At 38.6% G+C, this 25237-nt stretch overlaps 1 protein-coding gene across 3 annotated transcripts in view; it reads right to left on the bottom strand.

Annotated features, from left to right (window-relative positions):
• The window catches only part of cttnbp2 (cortactin binding protein 2), a 105511-nt gene that overhangs the window by 43715 nt on the left and 36559 nt on the right, over window positions 1-25237 (bottom strand). For all 3 annotated transcript variants that reach the window (XM_044125732.1, XM_044125733.1, XM_044125734.1), the window contains exon 3: window positions 3435-3665. In XM_044125732.1, the coding sequence (XP_043981667.1) occupies window positions 3435-3665 (231 nt within the window). The remainder of the gene's footprint in view (window positions 1-3434; window positions 3666-25237) is intronic.

Here is a 25237-nt window from a genome sequence, read left to right as displayed (position 1 = left end):
AAAAGTCTCACATTAGGAGATTTATTCTCTATTACCGCTCACATTATTAAGCTAAGATGCATATGCAACAGCATAGAGTAAATTGCTTAAGTAAATTCACAGAAAAGGAGCTTAGATGAATGTCAGCGTTGCTTATGTTCGAGTAATAATGTAGTTCAAGTTTGTCTGGTTTATTAGAAGCATCAGCAGACCAGTTGGTTGTTCACGTGACAGCCCACTATGATGTGACAAACTGTGATGTAATCGCTCAGGATTTTAATGCCAAGAGTGAACTGTTTCATTTGGCTGGTTTACTAATATTCTGATGCAAGGATGCATCTTAATACCTGGACAGAACAAGACCTAAGTCTGACTTTTAGTTTTAGCCTTTAATACTGCTCATTGGGCCGGATAATAATACGTTAAATAGTTTGCTATCAGGATTGGTAAATAGATTTTGAATTTTATCTTTCAGTTCAAAATCAAAACTCCAAAATAGAGGATACATCTACTGGACAGCGACTCTTTAAAACACGGTTGGATATTTATGACTCCTGTAGTATATAATTTGAAACACAAAATATGAGCATTTTCAGTCTTTAGGTTTTTTGGCATCTTGGCTGATTTAGAATTAGACTACCATGGTGACCTTTATAAAAAACAAAATATATGGACTCACGTCTGAACTGGAATGTACTAGATCAGGGGTTTTCAAAGTATGAAAGGGTGAACCCCCCTCCAAGGAGCACAATGCCTGCTGCGCCTAGTTTGTGTAGTTGAGTAGTTTGTGTGGTCCACTGTTGTCTGAAAAACTCTAAGAAGGATTTTAAAGCCCCCCTGCCCCCAGCCTCCAGATTCTGCGTTACACCCCTGAGTTTGATGTTGCAGCGCAGAGCTCCTCCTGCAGCTCCACAGCTCAGATGGCTGCGACACTTACCGTAATATTAATAATTATAACGGTGCTAGTCAGCACTTGCCATTATAATCATTGCCAACTACGGACACGTTTATTCGTGGCTGTTTTCACGTTTATTGCGCTGTTCATATTGGTCTCGATGTTTGCAGTTTTCTGGAGCGCAACACGAAGCTCGATGTCATTGAGAGGTAATAAATTAAGTTGACATTAACAAAGACACAGCGGGACGGATCATCGGGGAAATGATGGACAGGGAGAGACTGAACTACCTTAATGACGGACAAATTCTGGGATTTATTATGAGTCTCTGCTTATTTCTAAGCCCAAATGAGCAACTTCATGTTCAAAAACGAGCCCAAAAAGGCGCAACCAGCAACTCATTAAATTTGCAAGCGACTTTTAAAAAATGAAGCCCAAAGCCGTTTATAATAATCGGACTTGGCGACAGAAACTGAAAATAGTTCCAGTTTTTCCAACAACAAAATGCGCATCTCAATCCATTTTTAACATTTCTGTTGCATAGAGACGTCGGTCACTCGACAAGACGAGTAGAGGAAATACGATTAAATAACAAAAGAAGATAGTAATGCAGTAACGCAAAAATGATTTTGATAAGTAACTGTAGTCTGACTACTGGATTTGAAATAGCAACGCGTTAGATTACTCGTTAAGGAAAAAGTGGTCCGACGTCAGTAACGTTACTGACATCACTGGCCAAAACATCCTCTAAGGTGGGAAACATTTCCACTGATCCCCGCTCCACACGCGCACCCCACAGTACCAACTTTTTCCTAAATCCACAGAGTTGATCGTGTGCGTAAAAGACGTTTCTCTAACATCAGATAGCTTTTCCGGTTTACTTTTTCCCTCGCACCGCGCCTCCCCTAAAGTGCTCTGGCGCCCCCCAGGGGAGGCGCGCCTCACACTTTGAAAACCGCCGTACTAGACTGATTACAAACTTTTGATATATACTGCAGTTTGTGTTTAAAACATACTAGTAAAATCTGGACTAGATCTTGTGAAGCAAATATCATGTATTGAGTAGACGCAGGATTCATTACACCTCTGATTTTATCCAAACAATACTTTACTATATTGAAGTGTAAAAGTGTTTTTATTCAAAAATTGCTACACTTTTCATCACATTTTTCTGACGGTTTAAAGAGAATCCAATTGAGTGACCCAGAGAACAGCAAGAGTGCAAAACAACAGAGGAAGCTGAGGGAAATAGGGCAGAGACTCTCCTGACATCTGGCTGCCCAGTTAATCAGGGCTGCATTCTGTAATCCAGCACAGGCCCATAACAAAAACACTCCGGCTTATGTGGACACAGCCGACAAAATCGGAACTGAAATGAAGCTTGTAGGAAAATCTACAACAATATTCCAGCATTTACCAAATACATAAAAGCATACAGTTGTCCTCCTATGAAAAACTCATTTAAATAATGAAAATATAAATGTAAGTTGTTGCCATAGATAACTCAACTTCCACTTGTGTCAGTGTTAAATCTCACATTTATTTACCTTTATTTATGGCAGCAGATTCACTCCAGTTAAATGAAAGGCATACAAACAGCTAATATGTAATACACTTTGTGAAATGCATTAACTCTTTTTTTTTTCCTATGGCTGCAGCAGAGAAATGGTTTGTTGTGATGGTCAAACACAAAGAAAAGCAATTAAGGTTATCACTTACAATCAAATTCAGGAATATTTGCCTGCCAGTTGAGACGGCTGGATTTATTTTCTGGTACTACTGTTCAAATTAAAGGCTACTTGGAGCAAGGAAGCATCCATTTGTTCCAGCTTCAGCACCATTAGGGATCAAAAACTGAAAAGCATGAATAGTGACTACCCAAACCTACTCAAGATATATAAATACATACATATATCAGAACTTGAATACTACTTTTGTTATCTGAAAAGTCACTAAACACAGCAACAAAATTGCTGAATTTGCAACTGTGGGACAACTGAGTTTCAGACCTTTATGGAGGTTTAAAAATTGATGGATAAGATTGGTTTCTGATGTGAGCTTCAATTTACCAGTACATCCCTAATATGCTACTATTTTACAATGGCGTCGCTCAGCTCAGCTGGAGCTGCGATGGCTCCTGAAACATGTTGAACATTTAGAGGTAAATAAGAAAAATCAAACCGGCTAGCTTAACAATACATGTTCAGTGTAATAATGATGGACCAACATACGATCTGCAGTTCATCTTAAAACTACACGGATCTAGCATATTAACGATAATGGACGTTACAATTCTGCAGACTCCGAACAGACTCTACTTAGTGTAGCCAGAACTGACAATAAAGTCTAAGGGTTCACAGATGAGATGATAACAGTTCATTTCATCTTGCTTTGCTGTTTTCTAGACATTAGATCAGAGTTAGCTGGACTGATCAAGTGAGGGAAGGCCAATAATGAATGAGAGATGATTAGAGGATGCAGGTTGGGCACTGACTCAGTTTGGAACCAATGAAATATGAGGGTAACTGAAATGTTACCCTCTGATCAACAGATTTCTTACCCTCTTCTGGCGGCTCTCAGCAGCAGCCAGTTGGGCTGACATGCGCTCCTGCATTTTCCTGCAGTGGGCCATGACAGCCTCCAGGATGGAGATGGGGCTGGATCCCAATGGACGCCCTTCTTTGTCCCCCCCAGGGACTCTGCAGTCAAAGTCTCTCTGAAGAGCCAGGAAGGGGTCAGTCAGGGTATAGTGGCCATATCGGTCTTGGAGGAACACCTCCTTCCTCTGAGCCTGAGAAAGACAAAAAGCAAAATGGTTGTTTTATACTCTAATGTTGTGTATGAGAAAGTCACATGGATTCTGTTCTGACCCTAATTATAGAATTATAGTTCACACCTTTTTAACTGTGAACAAGAGAGGCTTTAAAAAATTGACTGAAAACAACAATCACTAAGTTTGTAACATCATCCACTTTTTTCACTTCCGATACAGACACTGATATCTGTGGTCTCGTAATTGCTGATATCAATCCGATACAGAAAAACAGTGTTGAATTTAATTAAAACACGTCTGTTTTAAAACAGACTGAAATGTACTGAATTACAAGTATATTTGATAAATCTTGTTGTAAAAACAACAATTTTAATTTGTTCAGTCAGCACAATTAGGAGTAAAACAGTCAATGTAAAATATAAATAATAAAGAAACGGAAAGTGACAAAAACAATAGATTAGCTGTGTTGGTCAAACAAGAAAAGATAAACAAACCTTCTTTCAAATGGTTCAGAAAGTGCAGTAAGGAATTTTAAATACATTTTAAAATAAATAATAAAACATGATGTTGCCTTAATCTCAAAGCATAGAAATAGACTGAATAGAACTGCAATTATGGATTAGGCACATTTTCACTGATGCCCAATGTGTAACTTTTTTTTTTATATCGGAACCGATACAGATATTAATATCAGATTGGTGCATCTCTACCAGCAACTGACTGGTTTGGAAACTTCAAAATTAAAGACTGACCAGTAAAAATGTCCAACTTTGTTCTGGCATCATTCATGGACAGGATGTAGAACTCTAGCCACCAATCAGTTCATATTTATACAAGTTTTACTGCGGATATTTAAGATTACACCTCAAATTGTTTTTGCACATAGAGTTAAATATTCCACATTGTATACATTGTTAGGCAATGTGTCAATCAGATATTAAATACAGTGTGTTTTTCCACATCCAATGACTAAAATGGCCATATTGTTACCACTGAGTAAATTTTCATCCCCTCCTGGATGTAGTTACCCAAGAGCTCAGTTTCTCTTAGTGCTCCTAAACTCATCACCCACATCTTGCCCCAGCACTGTGGAAAATCTGAGTAACACGGTTAGAACCGTAAAGAGGACAAAAAAAGGCTACAAGGGTTCCAGTGTTAAATGTTGAATTATTTGACCATTTTTGGTAGAGGTGTTGGTGTTGGTCAGAATCAACTATTTTAATTTCCAAAGTTTTTCATGGGTGACGATGTACTTAAAGTTGCACAGACTAATACTCTACACAATAAAGTGAAAACCCGGTCAAGGTGAAAGTTGTTAAAGTTTTCTGCATCAACAGACATTTTAAAGAAAACCATTTGTTTAAAAATGTTCCGTTTTAAGTCAGTTTTTCTATTTTCTATATGTCAAAATAATGAGAAAGAGAATTTTTTAAAGGCAATTTTTATTACTTTTTTCAAAATCAAAACTTAAACACACTAAAAATACTACTTAATCAATTTGGGACATTTTATATAGTGTATTTAAACTTCTGTTTTGAACTATAGGCTGTTCATCTGTTTTTGTGTAAAAGACAAAAAAACAATATTACTGTTATTGCAAAGATCATAGCTGTACAAATTTAGAGACCAATATTTAATTAGTATAGCTCTAATAAAATCCTCATGATGTGTTTCAGAATGTTGTTCAGAATCCAAAATAAGCAATAAAGGCAGAGTGACAGTACAAATAGTCTAGCATACTTATATTTAACCACTTTAGGTCCGAATTCCATTATCCCCATCAGAACCAGCCCAGACTTCCAATCAGCCCAGACTTCCAATTCCAAATGTCTGAGCCCATTTGGTCCCAAATGCGGTGCTGTGGTGTCAGAAACACCCAGGACTGTTGGGAGCCCGTTTGCCCTCCTGACCCCAGCAGAAATCTGCACCACACAGAACACATCCGCTCTCAGGTTACAGAAACACACAGAGGCCGGCTGGGGAAAAACAAGCAGGGTTCTGCGCTAACCAGCTACATTTAACAAGGATCTGGTGAAATTACAAAGTAAGATTAGTCAAAGTTTCTGGGCACATGTGTTCATGAAAGTTGTGGCTCAAAATGTTTGACAAAAACTGTTTATTAGATGGAAAACCATAAACATGACAATGCTTTGGTTGTTATTGCAGTCTTTCTATGTGCATTATTAAGGATTAACAAAACAAAAGGTTGAGGCTAAATATTAAACTGATGTAAGTTGGGCTGCTACTAGTGACTATCTTAGTTATCAATTAATTGGACATAAAATTGCACATTCTGCAAATTTTTCACTTAAGCCATTTTTATGCATAATATTTTCTATATTATAGAAAATTAGAAGCACGCTTAAAGATGCAAGTAAACAAAAGAATTCAACTATTTCAATAAAATCAATTCCCTTTTTAAAAAGAAAATAGACATTGTATTGCAGAAAATATAATAACAACATTCCTGTAATGAATGCTTGATTATTTGTTGCAAAGGACGGATCTGCAGCTAGAAAACATAGGCCTAATCCTAACCCATCGACATACTCAGTCCTCAGCTCAGACCTTTCTGTTGGACTTAACATCAACAGTGTATGGCTGATCTGTTAATTATTTTTTGTATTAACCCATTAATAACTGAACAGCAAAAGATGTCTAATACAACTTTTTTATATATATATTTATTTTTTTTAAGAATTTGAATTGGGTAAAGTTAAACTATTCCACTCAGGAAGTTCTAGGTAGAACATATTTCCAACTGTTGTGAAAACTGGCATAAAGTGCTGAGATCTTTCCAAGTTAATGCACAAAACAGATCATAAAAGCCTGAAAGGCATAAGCAATCTTGTATTTGGATTTATTGATGATTATACAAAGAGTTTGATGTAATTAAAAGCAGATCAAGAAATGAATAACATGATGAATAAAATGGTGAATAGAATTAAACTCAAATGATTATTAAAACAAGTTATGTTTGAAGAATTAAATTAAAAAGATGATTGTGCTAAAAGATTTATGATGATCATACAGCATATATAGAATTGCAGCTGAACTAATCATACATTATGTGAAGCATAGTGACATGTAATTCTCATACTGTGTTATAATCAGTGATGGCATAGTTACTTTGAAAAAGTAACTTTAATCGGACTACTGATTACTCCTTGAAAAAGTAATCAGTAGTTAGTAATCTAACTAGTCAGTAGTTAGATTACTGACTACTTGATTTGGAAAGTAACTAAGTTACATTAAAAATAACTTTTTAGTTAATTTTAGCAGCTGCTGACAACAACGCTCTGCCTCCTGTGAAAATCACACTGAGCTTCGTCAATACTTAATTGTAAGCTATGTTATAATGGTAACATCAACAATGTGTCTCCACTGATAAGGTTGAACTGAAGAGGAGATTGTACAAAAAATAAAAAAAAAATGTGAGTAATTTTGTGGTCCACTGTTGTCTGGAAAACTCTAAGAAGGATTTTAATCCCCCCTCCCCCTCCCCCAACCTTCAGGTTCTGCGTTACGGCCCTGCGTTTGGTGTCACAGCACAGAGCTCCTCCTGCAGCTCCACAGCTCAGATGGCCGCACAGATTTATGACACTTATCTTAATATTAATAATTATAGTGGCGTTAAGTCGCCATTATAATCATTGCCAACTACGGACACGTTCATTCGTGGCTGTTTTCACGTTTATTGCGCTGTTCATATTAGTCTCAATGTTTGCAGTTTTCTGGAGCGCAACGCGAAGCTCGACGTCATTCAGAGGTAATATATTAACTTGACATTAACAAAGACACAGCGGGACGGATCATCTGGGAAATGATGGACAGAGAAAGACTGAACTACCTTAATGACGGACAAATTCTGGGATTTATTATGAGTCTCTGCTTATTCCCAAGCCCAAATGAGTAACTTAACGTTCAAAAACGAGCCCAAAAAGGCGCAACCCGCCACTCATTAAATTTGCAAGCGACTTTGAAAAAATGAAGCCCAAAGTTGCTTGTAATAATCGGACTTGGTGACAGAAATTCAAAATAATTCCAGTTTTTCCACCAACAAAATGTGCATCTCCCTCCAATGTTTACATTTCTGTCGCATAGAGACGTCGGTCACTCGACAAGACGAGTAGAGGAAATACGATGAAATAACAAAAGAAGATAATAACGCACAGTAACGCAAAAATGATTGACAAATAATTGTAGTCTGACTACTGGATTTGAAATAGCAACGCGTTAGATTACTCCTTACTGAAAAAAGTGGTCCGACGTCAGTAACGCGTTACAAATTAACGTGTTACTGACATCACAGGTTATAATTAGAGCAGAGGTCAGGCCAAGCAAAGGGTCTGAGCTGAGTGGTAATCTCAGACCCTTTACTGGCCCTAATGCCCAGTAAAGCATTAGACCCTTGCTTTACGGTTTGGAGGAACCGTTTTTAGTTCCTCCAAACTAGAAAACCGTCTAGTCCCTCCAAAGAGGAACTAGACGGTTTTCTCCGAACCAGATTAAGGATGTGAAACCAGATGGTCAGTGGACAAACAACAAAAAAAGAGAAGTGAACAATGTGTTGGCTGAAGTGGAAAGGTTTGGTACTTTCCACGAAGCCATCGAACATTCTAGAAGTCACGTAAGCCATACACAACTATGAGGTGAGAAAGTATAAAAACCTATGAAAAGAAGAACAAGTGTTCTTAGTGTCCGGTGCTGAAGTCAAGCCAACAAGAAGATGAAGACAGAAGATCAGCAGAGGACCCTGTAACCACAGGAAGGTGAAGACTCCGCACTGGTAGAAGGGGATAAGACCCATTGACCCTCAACCCTGGTTCTTGATTCGACTACCGCTCTGCGCTCAACCCAAATATCTCAATGTTGCTGCAACAGACTTGGTGAATGGACAAAGGTCACTGAGTGATGAAGATCTGAGTGTTCGAAAGACAACAACCAGTTCTGCATTGCTTCCATTCAGGGAGGATTTTGGCGTACAAAGACAAGACTCTAACCAAGGACACTGAAGCTTCTGTTGCCGAGATCATCCATCATCTGGGTATGAGTTGATCTGCACCCCAAAGCCTTGCTCAGTAAATTAGTGACACAGTATAGGGAAAAAGGTTAGGAAAGGATGAAGGTGATTTTCATTATTTTATTTTTTATTCTTAATTTGTAATCATTGATAATTAACCTGTCTGTCACTTACTCCAGCTAAAAGCTTGCTTAATAAAGATGCATTAAAATTCTAATGAGATTTGTGGACATAGAAATTAATTGAGTCATCTGTTGTCTTTGGTTCTTCTAATTAGTGTAAAACCTATGAACATGTTACTAATGTGGAGGCTTCAGAAGTTCCTTTAGTGTTGATAAAATAATGACCTTGGGGCTCATGTTGAGCCACTAAAAATGCTCAAGTCTGTAACAAGTGCTCGTTGTTGATAGGGAGAGAGCTACCGTTAGCAAGAGTGGTTATTGAAGTTATGCAGTTGCGAGAGCTGCTCAGCTGATTGCTTCTTAACTGAAGAAGGTCATAACTTTGAAATGTAGGTATTTAAAGGCCAGATGAGTCTCTCTCAACACCAAATTAGACAGATTATGTCTCCTAGACCTGTCTCAGGGTAAGACTCGAGGGTTTTAGAGATTGTCCTGACCCATTAGACGGAGAGCTGATCAGTAGTCAGTTCATGGGAGTTGTGAGGTTTAGGGCGGGGCTGGCTGTTGCACAATAACACAACCAATTTTTTTAATTTTAAATGTAAAATGTAAATACATTTTGCACAGATTTGGCTTATAAACGGCAGTGAGTGTTTTGTTTCTTTCACCTAATGGCCTGTTTTAGAGAATCTGTCTGCTCTAGTTAATAATTAAACAGTAACTAAATTAGTTGACGATTATTTAAATAATAGATTCACCACAACAATTCATTTCAGCCATAAAAATAAGATTAAGAAACCACATTCTATTTCACATTATTTATAACTTCTAATTTCAGCTTCAGCTGGTCTCAACTCAACTTTTTTAAAAATATTGGACTTATAATGCATCCAACTATTCCCTGTAATTTGATAGTCAAATAATATGTGATCATAAGAGAAACCCTGTGTGGCTGGACTGGAGCAGCTGCACAGAGACCAAACCCATTACCTTAAATGGTCTCAAGGGATTTAATGAAAACACACAGTCCAAGCTGGGTGAAGAAAATACCTCCATCAACAAAATGACTGTTCAAATTCCTTTAATTTTGTAGTTCAATGCAGAAGAATAAAACTTTTCACTCCAAAGTTTGTATTCTTGTATTTGCAGCCTCTGACAGGTAAGGAAAGAAATATTTTCCAACTGGATGAATATGAGATGGGATGTTAATGAGAGAAAGACAAAGAGCCAGACGTTTCCAAGCCAGGTTGAGATGCCTGGCCAAACAAGGAGATGCAGGTTGGAGAGTTGAATACTAACCCATAAACGAGCACATGAACACAGAGTGGAGTGTGAAGATTAATGGTGAAAGCTAACACAGTTGTTGACACTGAGGGCCGAGTGTGGGCCTGGCAAAGTAAACACAACCACAGAGGATTTGTTAGGAGGCTGGGAACATGGAGGACAGGGAGGAAAATGCAGAGACTTGTTGGAATCTTTGAGGAAGAGATATAAGTCCTAAACTAAAATTTGTTGTAATTCAAACAATATATGTCAAATGATCACCTTGAACTCCACTTTCTCAGAAGTATTTGAAATACACAGAAACATCAACTTCAGTGAAGAATTTACGTCTTTAAGTTTCATCATCGATCGTTTTTTGAGCAATCTCACCCTAATAAATAAGGACTAAGAAAGTACTTGTACACATTTTGTCACATAACAACTACAAACTTTAAGGTATTCTATTGAAATCAAGACTAAAGGTTGATTACATTGGTCAAATGTCAAAATAAACAGCAACAAGCCTTTCAAATGGTTCAGAAAGTGTATGAACTAAACAATAAAGCATGACGTTGCTTTGAGCACAAAGCATAGAATTAGACTGAATAGATGTACCTTTATGGATAGGGCACATTGACACTGAAAAATTCTGATACCCGACCTAGAATTTTTCCAATATCAGGACCAATACAGACAGACTGTTGCATCTCTAATTACAGTAGGCGCAGAAGAAAAGTTTTAGAGTTCTTTATTCAAACAGAAAAATGTCAATGATGTAAAATTTTGTAATACAGATTCTAGTCTTCCATGTTCCCAGTCTCCTAACAAATCCTCCTTTACAGCCATATTAGCTTGAAATATCAGTTAAACGCTAAATTCTTCTAGTAGTCTCTGTTTTTCATTCTCAACAAAAATATTTACCTACCAGGTTGGAGGGAGTTCTGGGGTGATTACATGCTTGTAACTTAATTTATGCCATTCCTTCCCCATAGCTCAGCTGTCCAAAGCCTCTGCTGTCCTTCAAATTGTCATGTTTGGGCTGTCTAATCAAATCCTTTTGCACACATTGATTGCTCTAGCGGAGGGAAATGCTGTGTCTGCATCGAAAGGGACGTAACGAGACCCTGTGGCACAGAATCAAACCATAATAAAACAGCACAATATTTCTCCTAACCATGAAATCTATGATTTCTAATCTAATAGAAAACCTGTCACAGCTGGAACTGAAGTGCTTGTTCTCAGTCTGACTGTGAAGGAATTCTGGTCCATTCTTCTTTAAGTTCATTGAGGTTCCTGCTATCTAACATTAATCAGCTTATTGGCAAAGTAACAGCTCCCCTGATTTGACCTTCCCTGTTTTTCCTTTTTGTTTGCCCCAAGTTGTTTGGCTTTTTCTCTGCACCGCTGCATTGTCCATTTCTTTCTCTCATCATGTGTTGCTACGGCGCTTCCCTCCAGTGAGTTTCATTGGCCAGTCCAATTCCTGATAGTGTCTCCCGTCCGTCTGGGTCCAGTGAACGCTCTCACCTTCCAGGTTCAGCATGCTTGTAAAGGTTGATGCTAATAATAATGACGTCTCACTCAGACTGCGCTGCTGCACTTGTAAATACTCTAAAGTTAGGACAAAAGGAAGGAACGGATGCAGAGAGAGAGAAAGAGGTAAAACTACGCTTTGACACATAGAAAGTGAAGAAGATGGGCAGAGCCAAAAATAGATCGAAAAGAAGGATGAAGCAGAGACAAAAATGACTGAGTGTAAAACCAATGGCATTCACACAGAGACATAAGCTCCCACAGTTATGTAACATGATAATGGTTCATATTGTATGGAAGGCTGAAAAGCATCAAAACGTTCTCTAGAAACTGTGCAGTCATTCTTGTCTCGGATGGAAAAAAATAATAATAATCATGTTATAAAATATAAAATGGTTCCATATCCCATGCAATAAGGTCAATTAAATTAAATCAATTAAATGCATAATAAACAATTAATTTATTGTGGGATCAATAATCATTTTTTGAAGGTCAATTTTGTTTACAGAGACATCATAGTTTCATTTTTAATCACGTTCACATCAATCATCAGTTGTGTATGGTTTTTATTTCTTTTTTTATTTGATGTTTTGGTTGTTGAGTTTTATTTTAGATATTCAAAAGGACAGTATTGTGTAAAATTGACTGTTTTGAGCTTTACACCATGTTATAACGTTATTCCCTCATCAAAAACACATGTGGAGTCCCAAATTCTCAGTGCAACGCTGGTAAAAAAAAAAAAAAAAAAACGTTGTTAAAGGGTTAATAGGGGAGCCATGTTGTGCTCACTTCCTGAAGGCAGAGTTTCAAAATTAGCAGTTTTTAAAGAGACAAAGGCCCAATTGCAAAGGGTTAAATTACAAAGTAAAAATTATTTTAAGTCATGTTTGATACATTCAGCATTTTTTTTACCAACTTAAGTTAACATAGTTACTTCACTGTGCTATAAAATGGCACTGTGTGCCAGGAAAATACACAACACTGCCCCTTTAAAATGTCTTAAAGTTTGGAGTGTTCTTTACAAAATTAAAGTTTATTGGTCTTTGAGACCAATAAACTTCTTTATTACGTCTTTACCTTTATGTTAGTGAAAAATTCTATCAAAACAACAATTTTATCATTTATTGCAATAATTTCTGGAACAATTAATTGTCCTGCAAAATTTGTTATCATGACAGACCAGTGTATCACATGAACACTGCTTGTCTTTGTAATCCAGTTGGAAAGCAATATTGATGAGATATTGATGTCTCCAGACTATTTATAGTTTATCCAGTTGCATCACGTCTGAAACTGCTTTCTCTGTTCATCCAGAGATGTTTCAGAGTAGGAGGAGGTGGCGGTGGGTCATGAAGCCTCACCACCCCCAGGCGTCAGGCTGACAGCAGTGAGAAACCAGGCCAAAGTTATATAAGCACCCCAGCAGAGGAGAGCACATTGGCTCCATGGTTTTCATCACTCTAGTTGAAGTGAGATTGAGCTTCAGAGATCAGCTGAACATTTGGCTCATGAAGGTTGTGCATTTGAACAATCAGATTTAGCAGAATCAGACATTCCTTTATGTTCATCCTGCATTACTAGGCAGACCCATGATGGAACCCTAAACCGTGACTTCTTCCATGGAGAGGCAGCTTTTCCACAAATGTTTTATGAGCTCATCTGACAAACATCTATGAAAGTTTGATTAGTCTTCAGATGCTCTCTCACAGATATCTACAGAAACACCCCCCACACATGCTTACACTCACACACACATGCAAATATGCAAACAATTTGAAGCAATGGAAACACTGGTTCATATTTTATTAATGCAACTTGTCTACTATTTGTTACTATCAACCCTGATTGAATAAAATTAATCAAACAATTAAGATTTCATCTCCAGATATCCTTCTTGTAGTCTAACGCTGCCCTGGCACATGTAGGCAACCAGCTTCTCCATATGATATGCCTGAACAGCTTTGATAGAAAAATAAAATGTAGAAAATCTTAATATTGATCAATCCAGTGCTACATTTCCTGTTACTTTAAGGGTGTTTTCACATCTAATTGTCGGGTAGACTCAGTTTGATAGGAAAATTACATTTGTTCCATTCAGGTGATGCGGTTCTCTTACATGCTGCAAGGTGTCAAACGTACCAAACTCTTCCAGAAACCCGTTCCCCTCGCCTGTGGTGGCGCTGCACCAAGAACCAGTGAAGGAAATAACAAAAAAACCTCTGAAGAAGAGACTGAGCACAACTTCCTTCCTCATAAATCATAGGAAGGACGTCCATACAAATGGAGTGGTGTCAGATTTTAGGGTTTGTAGGATTTCTCTTTTTTCTTTGGCAAAAGACCACAAGCCATTTCTCCAGCTAGCGCTAGACTCACATTTGTTTTACCCAGAATGCCCTGCACTATAGTCCACTTCCTGTTTTTTATAGCGATCTCTGGTCCACTTGAGGTTCACATGTGCATTTAAATTCACTTCAACCGAATCAAGACCTAGGCTTTAGGTGGGCCACAGTGTGCTATTTTGGTCCGCATCAGAGTTTGACTACATGTTCACACCTCCCCAAACAAACCAGACTTTCAGGCAAAGGAACTACAGTTATATTAAAGTGGACTAAACAAGGCTGTTGTGAATACACCCTTATTTGACTTATTTGACTGCATAATACTTCATAGTACTTAGATTTGCAAAAACGTAAATATCAAGAAAGTCCTGCACAACCCCTGTCATGACACTATAACACCCTTGGAGACCATCCCTCTCTTTCAGAATTGCTGCTTCCCCATCCCCTTCTCCATCCCACAAAGTAACTCAAGTTGGTGAGTAGATGGGAGTAGATTTCCTGCATAAGTTATAAACTGTAACTTGGATGGTTGGGAACAGAACAACAAAAAGCATAAGTCACAAAAACCAAAAACACTCCCTGTATACAGCAAGTAGTTGTACTAGTTGGAATCTCCTCTTGGAGTATATAGCTCCAGTTTTCAGTCTTAACACTACAACTAAAACAGTTTGTGTTTGTTAAACGTTTAGTTTAAGCGGTGACATTTTGTTTTGTCTGCCTGGTTCTCTGGCTTGCACCACCCTGTGCCTTCTCTAGGGGAAACTGAGTGTTTTAAAGTTGGACACGGCTCTGCTCTGGTGTTTGTAGGTATTGTTTTGCTCTGTTTGTTCAGTTGTTCAAACTTGGTGAGCTCTGTGATTTTTAAGTGAAGTGTGTGATATCAGAGGAGCTCTTGGACACAAGCCCTAGATTTTACTGGGCCTTTATCCTTTTATCTCTGCTGATAAAAGGGGGGGAAGCGTCGAAGGAGAGATGGGGGGTCGGGCGGTGGGGGGTGCTAGCGTACCGTTGAGTGCTGGAGGGGACAGCGGACAGACGGGGGAGAACGGATGGACAGCATATTGCAAGAAGGGGGAGGAGGTCTGACTGTATGCTAATCCCCTATGCCCCCCATTTATACTATTGTATTTTTATTATTTATTTATATTTAATTATAAGTAAATTCCACTATCAGTAATGTTGTGTCTACCAGAGGATTCCTCTGGTCGTTAGCCTCGTTGATGACTGTATGTTGAAGCAATGAGGAGTTACAGTCATTAGAAGTTAGTATGTCAGGTTAGCCCCGGCTCCAGACGAGTTTAAGGGGGACGGGGAGGCATCGACTTATTTTGGGGATGGCGGGGGGGGGGGGGGGGGCAAATGTAGACAACAACATCACTTGTTAACAAGCTTAAGGTGCTGTGTTGTTATTGGCTAGTCATCTTTTAGCTAACATTGCATTTTCTCTGCATGATTCTAACACATTTCTGACTCTGTGGGCGGGCAATGCCCCCCAATGCCCGCCCATACCGCAGGGCCTGTATCAGGTGTTTTCCGAATAGCACACTTGGACAACACCTGCACATCCTCATAAATAAACATGTCCAAACTCACATTTCTTTTTTGTGCTGTTTTAATCAGTATTGAAATTCACGGGCGGAATACTTTATTCTACAGATTTATTGTATTTTCCAGTCCATACATTCAACACCTAATGTGCATTTAGAGGAAATAATGAAAAATCTGGGTGAAGCAAAAATTTGACAATTTTTTTTTGTGTTACAAACATAATAGCTACAAACTACTTACAGTTGAAGTATTTTTGACTGCAAAATAGAACATTTAGCTTCATAAAGAGGCCACGTTTCTGCATGTACTCCAAATTGCTCAAGAACAGCAACTGATTTACTTTGGGTATAACTTTTCTGCCATTTTTGGTGATTTAGGGGGTTGGGGTTAAGGTGTAAAGATCTTTAGCATGATGGCACTAAAGATGATTTTCCAAGATATTCCTGCTGTTTGGTAAGTTAGGAGTGATCTGGACTCCGGGAACTCAAACTCAGGATATTCAACGTGTTGGATTGTCTTGGCCTGATATTGCACTACTTCTGCTGCAGTGTTCCTAGTATGATAGCATTCTTGTTTTACCCTTTTTAAATAGAGCTGAGGATCAGGGGTAGCAGGGTATAAATCATAGAGTCCTATCAATATTCCTCTTTGTTGTGATTAAAGAGTTTCTGGTCAAATTAGGTTAGTTGGGTTTATTGGTATTTTTTTAGCTAACCCATGAAAGAAGCAATCCTAAAGATTCACAGTTGACCTACAAATATGACATTTGACAGAGCATGACGGTTGTTCTAGTTCTACTTGAGCAGTGGCCTGTTGGACACAGAAAGGCTTCTTCATATGTAGTAGAGTCACATGACAGCATTAAGTGGGTCTCTGGGCTCATCATTCCCAAGCCCAGAGGGGATTCCTCTGGGCTTCCCTAAGACAATTCCTTATCTTTAAGCTGTAGTAGACGATACAACTATCAAATACAAAGTGTGTATAGTGTGCATATTTTGTAGTTTTTTGCTGCTTCATTTGTACTTTGGGGTAATATCATATATGTTTGTATCTGCCTGTTATGTATGTGTGTGTTTATGGCAGGCACCTCCACAGAGCAGCCATACGCACGACACAGGCAGGTCGGCTGGGAAGTTCCGGAGCAGCAGCCTCCAGGCCAGAGAGGCACATGCAGGACAAACGTAGGACATCAAACCCCCAAACTCATCACCAGTGCCCCATCTCTAGTGTCAAATCCCCAGCCCAGTCACTTTGCTGGCCAGGTCCTCACGCAAGCCCTGGTGCAGACATTGGAAAACCAAAGCAATTATGACTCAGAAAGACCAATGGGTGAAGGGCATAGTGCCATTCAAGCTGGTCTCCACTATGGTGGAGACCCCCACCAAGGTGAAGGGAGATGTCCCCCACAAGGACCCAGTTTAATCCTCACCAGAGAAAGAAGTGTGATAAAATTATTAAACAAAGAAACTAGCAGAGTGTTTCTTTGATCAAAATCTTAATAGGTGTGGAAAGGATTCAGAGTTGCATAAAGACAGAAAAGGAGGAATTAACTGAATGTGAATTGCCTTTACACTGGTGAGGTATCCTTTGCCAAATCCTGCTTATAGAGCACCCCAAACAGACACCAACTCCACACACAAACAGTGATCATGACATTCTGCCCACTTTCACAAGGACTCATAGGATTGTGACCAGCATTTTACATTTCATCCAAAGAGTGCGAACAGGGGCATCCAAGAATGCCGCAGGACTGAATTCTGTGCATTGGCTCTGAGTAGTCCAGAGGCAATAAGCTTTCACCTTTTTGATAGTAGTTAGAAGAAATTGTCTCACTGAGACTGTACACTTTTGTAGACTTCTAAGATAAATCATATACTTATGCACACAAGCTTATGCACACACAGCTTGGATCTTGATGTTGACCAATAGTCTATAGTCAAGTTATGGGAGAAGCTGACTCTTCTCCCATAACTTTATGTCTTAAAAAAAAGTCAGAAGGAAAACCGAAGGAGAACAGGAGAAAAAGAAGAAAGTAATCTGTAAATAAACTGACAAAAGAGAAAACAGGGATGGAGAAAATATTACAAGAGAAAATAAATCGGACTTCCGGTGACGATGCGGCGAGGAGAGGACGCATGCTGAGGAGCCAGAGCTGATATCGGCCAGTTTTACGTTGCTACTTTCCGTCAGAAGACTTAACCCGTGTGAGCGAGGTACAGGGTAAGCAATACAGATGAACAGAGGGAAAAATTCAAGGCTAAAGAGCACACCGGGCCCTAAAATCGACCAAATGATCCGGTCGAACCCACGAGCTAACGAGGCTAATGCTAACACTAGCATGGAGACGCTCGCTGATGCAGGGACAGATTCAATGATTTTAAACGAGATTCGCGTCATGAACCGGGACCTCCAAGACAAAATACAGCAGGTCGGAGCAGACGTGATCACAATTAGAGACTGTCTGGACTCGTTGAAATCAGATTTGGCCGGCCTCAGCGGCAGGATGGGGGAAGCGGAAAACAGAGTGTCGCAACTTGAGGACGAGAATACGGTGCTCACTGCGAGCACAGCTGAGCTCAAGTCCAAAGTTGCACAGCTGGAAGATCGGATCCAATATCAAGAAAACTACAGCAAGAGAAACAATCTAAGGATCAAGGGTGTCCCGGAGCTCTCGGAGAAGGGGGATAACGTACCGGAGTGTGTCATGGACATACTAAGAGCCCTACTCCCACAGGATCAGGGAACGGATCAAATCGTCATTGAAAGGGCTCACAGAGCACCTGCTACTCTAAAAGAAAATAGACGAAACACGCCAGCCGGACCCCGACACATCCTGGTGAGATTCCTTCGCTTCACAGACAAGGAGAAAATACGACTCAGAGCTCGAGAGGTTGGAACTTTTCACTGGAGGGGAAACAAGATAGAGTTTTTTCCAGACTTCACGAGGGAAGTACAAGAAAAAAGGAACAAATTCTTTGAGGTCAGACGTATGTGCAGAGCCAAGGGAGTGAAATACACCACGCAGTACCCAGCAGTGTTTTGGGTCTCCCTCGGTAAGGAACGCCTCCGCTTTGAAGACGCCACCGCAGCAAAGAAGATGATAGACAAATACCAACCCCCAGAGGAAGGTGAATGAACGAACAGGCTGCGATGATCAGTGGTAATATCTCCTTTCTGAGAACACTAATCATAACCTCCAATTTATTAAGACTAAGATGTTTATCATATTATACACGTTGAAACTGGACTTCGTTAATCTGGTCAGATTTATGTTATTTCGGTGAATTTTTGCTGATGGGGAAAATCGATTGCTATGTAAGCAATTTAAGTCGCATATATGGTGTTTTGGATCGATAAATATGAATGTGTGGCAATCTAAATTGCTATGTGTTCATGTCCCACATATTGGTTTAACATACAGTTTAAATAGTCCAGCTTCTTTGGTATTTTTCCCCTTTTTCTTCTTATCTGAGTCACTTGCACTAACAAAGTTCTGGCGGAAGTTCTTGATGCCTATTATTATTCTATGTTATTGGCCGAGGCAGCTCACTCTGAAGGCCTCCATGCTCGTCATAAGGAATAAGGCGCGGTTATTTTACAAAAGACGCTTTTGTTTGCGTCTAATTTTTGTTTTTGTTTTTGGGGTCCTCCATCTCAGCCAGCCTTTTTCTGTGTTTTCTTTTGTTATATGTATAAACACAACTGACACAGCACAAGACACAATGATGGTCTTGTTACTATTATTGATAAACGAACATAAAATATGGGGACCATAGTTAAAATATCCTCATGGAACGTTAATGGTTTGGGCTCTTACACCAAACGATGCAAAGTACTTAAATATCTAAAGCAGAAAAAAGTAGATGTGATGATGCTACAAGAAACACACTTGTTAGAGAAAGATGTTAACAGAATTAAAGATAGGTGGGTGGGACAAGCTTACCATAATACTTTCAAACAGAAAAAACGAGGAGTGTCCATTCTATTTTCTAAACATCTCTCAATTCAGGTAGAGAAAGAATATAAAGACAAAGAGGGTCGAGTAATAGTTCTTCTAGTCAATATTTCAGGACAAAACATTATTATAGCCAATATATATGCCCCTAATATAGAGGATCCAGATTTTTTATAGACCCTGTTTTGGATAAATCCGGGAAATCAATTCCTAGAACCAGCAAAACCCAGGAAGCGATTAAAACTCTGTGCAAACATGCTGGTTTATCAGATGTATGGAGACTCCTAAATCCTTCAGCGCGAGACTATACCTTCTTCTCAAGTAGGCACTCTGTTTATAGCCGGATAGACTATTTCCTGATCTCACACTCTCTCATTGAAAATGTTGGGAATTGTAATATCGGTTCAATAGCAATAACCAATCATGCCCCCATAGACCTAGTCCTACAATTGGGTTCTCATTATGAAAGGGGTAGGGGCTGGAGGATGAACACCAGTTTACTAAATGATGCTGACCTATGCAAAAAACTCAGAGAACTAATTACTGAATACTTTATAAACAACAACAATACTGCAGACCAAAACTCAATTTGGGACGGGTTCAAAGCATATATTAGGGGAATACTGATACAACACTCCTCCCGGATCAAAAAACAAGACTCCCAAAATATAAACCGATATGAAAATGAGATAAAGAAATTGGAGAGGGAATATTCGGAAAATCTTAACCCTTCAATCTTTGATAAATTAGTCAGAGCTATGAGCTAAATACAATATTTTCTAAAAAAGTAGAGTACTCTCTTTTCAGGATCAAACAGAGATGGTATGAATCAGGCGATAAAGCGGATAAATTATTAGCCAGCCAATTAAAGGCCAAACAAGCAGCGCGTCAAATTAGTGCGACAAAAAACGGGGCTGGGAGTGTAGTTACTAGTCAGAAAGAAATCAACAAAGTATTCAAAGATTTCTATAAGCACCTTTATTCTCAAGAAGGACAATTTGATTCAAATACAGCAGAAGAGTTTTTTGGAAGGTTAAGTCTTCAGAAATTGTCCAAAGAGAGTGCCACACAACTAGAAAGGCCTATTACTATGGAAGAACTCGTTAAATGCATTAAAACCTCACCCAATGGGAAAACTCCGGGCCTGGACGGTTTTCCTAACGAGTTTTATAAAACATTTACATCTGAACTGGGCACAGAAATATTAAAAACCTTTAACTCAGCTATCAATTCGCATCGGCTCCCCACATCTATGAAGGAATCATTAATTACTGTCATTCCGAAGAAAGGGAAAGACCCTCTGGAATGTTCAAGCTACAGGCCAATAAGCTTATTGTGCTGTGATGCAAAATTATTCACAAAAATATTATCATTGCGGATTAATAAAGTCATAACATCAATTATACATCCGGACCAAACAGGCTTCGTCAAGGGCAGAACCTCCTCTAATAGTCTAAGACGTTTACTACATCTGATTTGGAAGGCCCAACATTTAAATTTTCCTGTAGCGGCCCTGTCACTAGACGCAGAAAAAGCGTTTGACAGGGTCAGCTGGAACTATCTTTACTATACACTTGGAAAATTTGGGTTTCAACACTCTTTTCTAGAAATAATAAAAATTATATACACAGACTCAAAAGCAACTGTAACGACAAATGGATCAAGATCAGATCAATTCTTAATTGAACGCGGGACTAAACAGGGAGACCCATTGTCACCCCTACTCTTTATTATTGCACTCGAACCCTTAGCCCAAGCCATCAGACAAAACAAAATAATAAAAGGTATAACAATGGGTGAAATAGACAACAAAATGTTGATATTTGCAGATGATGTACTGCTTCTACTGTCAAATCCTGAGGAATCGTTACCTCCTTTACTGGATTTAATTAACAATTTTTCTGATTTGTCTGGATACAAGATCAACTGGTCTAAATGCGAAGTAATGCCCTTGTCAAAACTTTGTTACAAAAGCCATATACAAAAATGGAAATTTCAGTGGGTACCAAAAAACCTTAAATACTTAGGAATGCTGCTGAACCCGGGCCTGGAAGACATTATTCTGGACAACTTTGAACCTGTGATAAATAAGATAAGTTTACTTTTAAAGGGATGGGACAAGCTACAAATATCACTATGGGGTAGAGTCCAAGCCATTAAAATGATTATTACACCAAAATTAAATTACCTATTCAGTTTATTACCTCTCAAAATTCCACACCCTATATTTAAGACCCTGGACAAAATGATAAACAACTTTATTTGAGAGGGGAAAAAGCCTAAAATGTCTGTCCTAAAACTCCAAACTAAAGTAGAATACGGAGGATTACGACTTCCCAATATGCAACTTTATCAGGAAGCTTTTACAAGCGCACAAATAACATCAATTATGTTACACAACCACAATAGTCCGATTTGGGTGACCTTGGAAGGTGAAATAAATGCTCCATTTAAAGCTTTTGATTATCTATCCCAACATTCAAATGATGGAGTTAAATCCAATCCAATTATCTCTCACACTAAAAAGGTTTGGCAGCAGTTACATAAAAAAGCAAACAGCTGTCCTTTCGCTCAGGGAACAGCCTCAGTGTGGAATAACCCAAAAATAAAAAGAGGGGGGAAAATGATCTTTTGGAGGAGCTGGCATATAAAAGGGATTGACCGTATAAACTGCTTCTTCAAAAATGGTACCTTACTGTCATTTCAACAATTTCAAGAACTATACAATCTAAACCACAAAGATTTCTGGAAGTTCCTACAAATTAGAGACTGCCTTACAAAATTAAAGAATCCTGAGGGAAGCATACCCATGGAATCACCAATATACACCATGTTTAATAAAGTAAAAGACTCCCCAAGACGAGTAAGTCATATTTATAACTATCTGATTGGGAACACTTGCAATATTAATACAGGGCTTAAGAAGGTATGGGAATCAGAATTAAACATAAAGTTCACAGAGGAACAGTGGGCTGCAATAGTCAAACAAATGTTAAAGCCCATGAGAGATGCACGCTCCAAACTGATACAGTTCAAAATTATGAATCGATTATATTGGACACCAGTTAAATTATTCAGAGCTAAAATAAGTAACTCTGATACTTGCTGGCGATGCAAACAAAGCTCAGGAGACATGCTTCATATGTTCCTCATGTGTCCGAAACTAATTTCCTATTGGCAGGAGGTCATGGGGAAAATGAACAGCACCCTTAACTTCAACCTATTGTTGACACCTACACTGGCACTTCTTAACTTCTTGGATTATAAAGTCAAAATAGGAACAAAAAAAGTACAGTGGTTAAAAATAGCCCTCACAACGGCTAAACGAGTTATATTAAGACACTGGAAAGGTCAAAGTATCCCTACTTATACAGAATGGTATGCAGCTCTTTTAGAAACTGCTTCTTATGAACGACTCATCTACAAGATAAACGGTCAGATTGAGGCGTATCAGAGTATGTGGGAACCGTTCTTAAAACTATAGAGGAAAGGCTCAAACACTATTGGTCCAGAATAAAAGATACAGTGTGTTTGTACTTTTTATTTACTTTTTTTTTTTTTTTTTCCTTTAGCTCCTTCTGCTGGCTGGGGTGGGGGGAGTACGGGAGGATCGGGAGGGGTTCAGGGGGGAAAATGTTAAAAACTCAAATCCTTCTCTGTATAACTACTTAAGGTTGTTTACTTCACAGTAGTGATATTGTTAACATTGGTTTCACTGTATGTTTTATTGTTGAAGGATTTAATAAAGATTGAGAATTAAAAAAAAAAGAGAAAATAAATCAATGTAACTAAAAAAAACTACATACAAAGTATGAAAAAATGATGAAATAAAATGTGGCAGTAAATGAAAGAGTCACATTAAATAAATACAGAATATAAAAAAAGAGAAAACTAGAGAAACAAAACAGTAAGATTGGAAGTAATTAAAAAATTTAATAGTGATTGTACTAAATCAAATCATATATATATCAAAATAAATAAAAAATCTAATTTTATTTGTATAGCACATTTCAGCAGCAAGGCATTTCAAAATGCTTTACATCAAATCAAACACAAAAACACAATGCAAAATAGAATCAACAATCAAAACAGAACATTAAGTCAGATTCCGTCATTAAATTTGTAATAGATTATGTTTCAAATAAAATCCTAACCAGGTGGGTTTTTAGTTGAGATTTAAAGGAAGTCAGTGTTTCAGCTGTTTTACAGTTTTCTGGAAGTTTGTTCCAGATTTGTGGTGCATAGATGCTGAATGCTGCTTCTCCTCGTTTGGTTCTGGTTCTGGGGATGCAGAGCAGAACCAGAACCAGAAGACCTGAGAGTTCTGGAAGGTTGATACAACAGCAGCAGATCTTTAATGTATTGTGGTGCTAAACCATTCAGTGATTTATAAACTAACAACAGTATTTTAAAGTCTATTCTTTGAGCTACAGGGAGCCAGTGGAGGGACTTTAAAACTGGTGTTATGTGCTCTATCTTCCTGGTTTTAGTGAGAACTCCAGCAGCAGCATTCTGGATCAGCTGCAGCTGTTTGATTGATTTGTTGGACAAACCTGTGAAGACGCTGTTGCAATAATCAATGTGACTGAAGATAAAGGCATGGATGAGTTTCTCTAGATCTGGCTGAGACATTAGTCCTTTAATCCTGGAAATGCTCTTCAGGTGATAGAAGGCCAACTTTGTAACTGTCTTTATGTGGCTCTAAAATGTTCAGGTCAGAGTCCATCACTACTCCCAGGTTTCGGGCTGATCACTGATTTTTAGTTGTAGTAACTGAAGCTGTGCACTGACTCTAGATCGTTCCTCTTTAGGTCCAAAACTTCAGTTTTGTTTTTGTTCAGCTGGAGAATGTTTTGGCACATCCACACATTGATCTGTTCTAAGTATCTGTTCAGTGATTGGATGGAGTCTCCTGGTGACATCGTAATGTAGAGCTGTGTGTCATCTGCATAGTTATGGTAGCTAATATTATTTCTTGTTATAACCTGAGCCAGTGGGAGCATATAAATATTGAATAAGAAAGGTCCTAGGATTGAACCTTGGGGTATCCCACATGTGACCTTTGACCTCTTTGATGAGAAGTTTCCAATTGAAACAAAGAAATCCCTGTTCTTTATGTAAGATTCAGACCAGTTAAGCACTGGACCGGAGAGTCCGACCCAACTCTCCAGTCCATTCAGTAATATGTCATGGTCAACACTGAGGTCCAACAGAACCAGCACTGTGGTTCTCACATAGTCCATCTTTACATGGATATCATTGAACACTTTTACGAGGGCAGCTTCTGTGCTGTGGTAACCATGGAAACCAGACTGGAAGGAGTCAAAGTGGTTGGTTATTGTTAGAAAGCTATTTAACTGTTTGCACACAACTTTTTCAATAACTTTGCTGATGAATGGGAGGTCAGAGGTCAGAGGTCGGCCTGTAATTCTGCAGTAGTGATTTGTCTAGATTATTCTTTTTTATCAGTGGTTTAATTACTGCTATTTTCAAGGCCTGGGGGAAAACGCCTGATGAGAGCGATGAGTTACTATTTGGATCAGATCAGTAGCAACAACAGGCAGAACTTTCTTAAAGAAATGTGAGGGTAGAACATCCAGACAGCAGGAACTGGAGCTGAGTTGACTTATAATTTCCTCTAGGGTTTTATAATTAAGTAGTTGAAATTGGGTCATTTTTCCTGCATTTGTTTTGTTTGGGCACAGTGTTAGTACTGACTTTATAGTGGATGTGCAGATTAATCCTCTGATTTTTTGAATTTTCTCTGAAAAGAAACTGGAAAACTGGTTGCAGGCGGCAATAGACTG

The sequence above is a fragment of the Gambusia affinis genome, linkage group LG08, assembly GCF_019740435.1.
Source record: "Gambusia affinis linkage group LG08, SWU_Gaff_1.0, whole genome shotgun sequence".
Classification (NCBI taxonomy): Eukaryota; Metazoa; Chordata; class Actinopteri; order Cyprinodontiformes; family Poeciliidae; genus Gambusia; species Gambusia affinis.
Note: the sequence above shows the minus strand (reverse complement) of the source record. Positions and strands in the feature narration are given on the sequence as shown.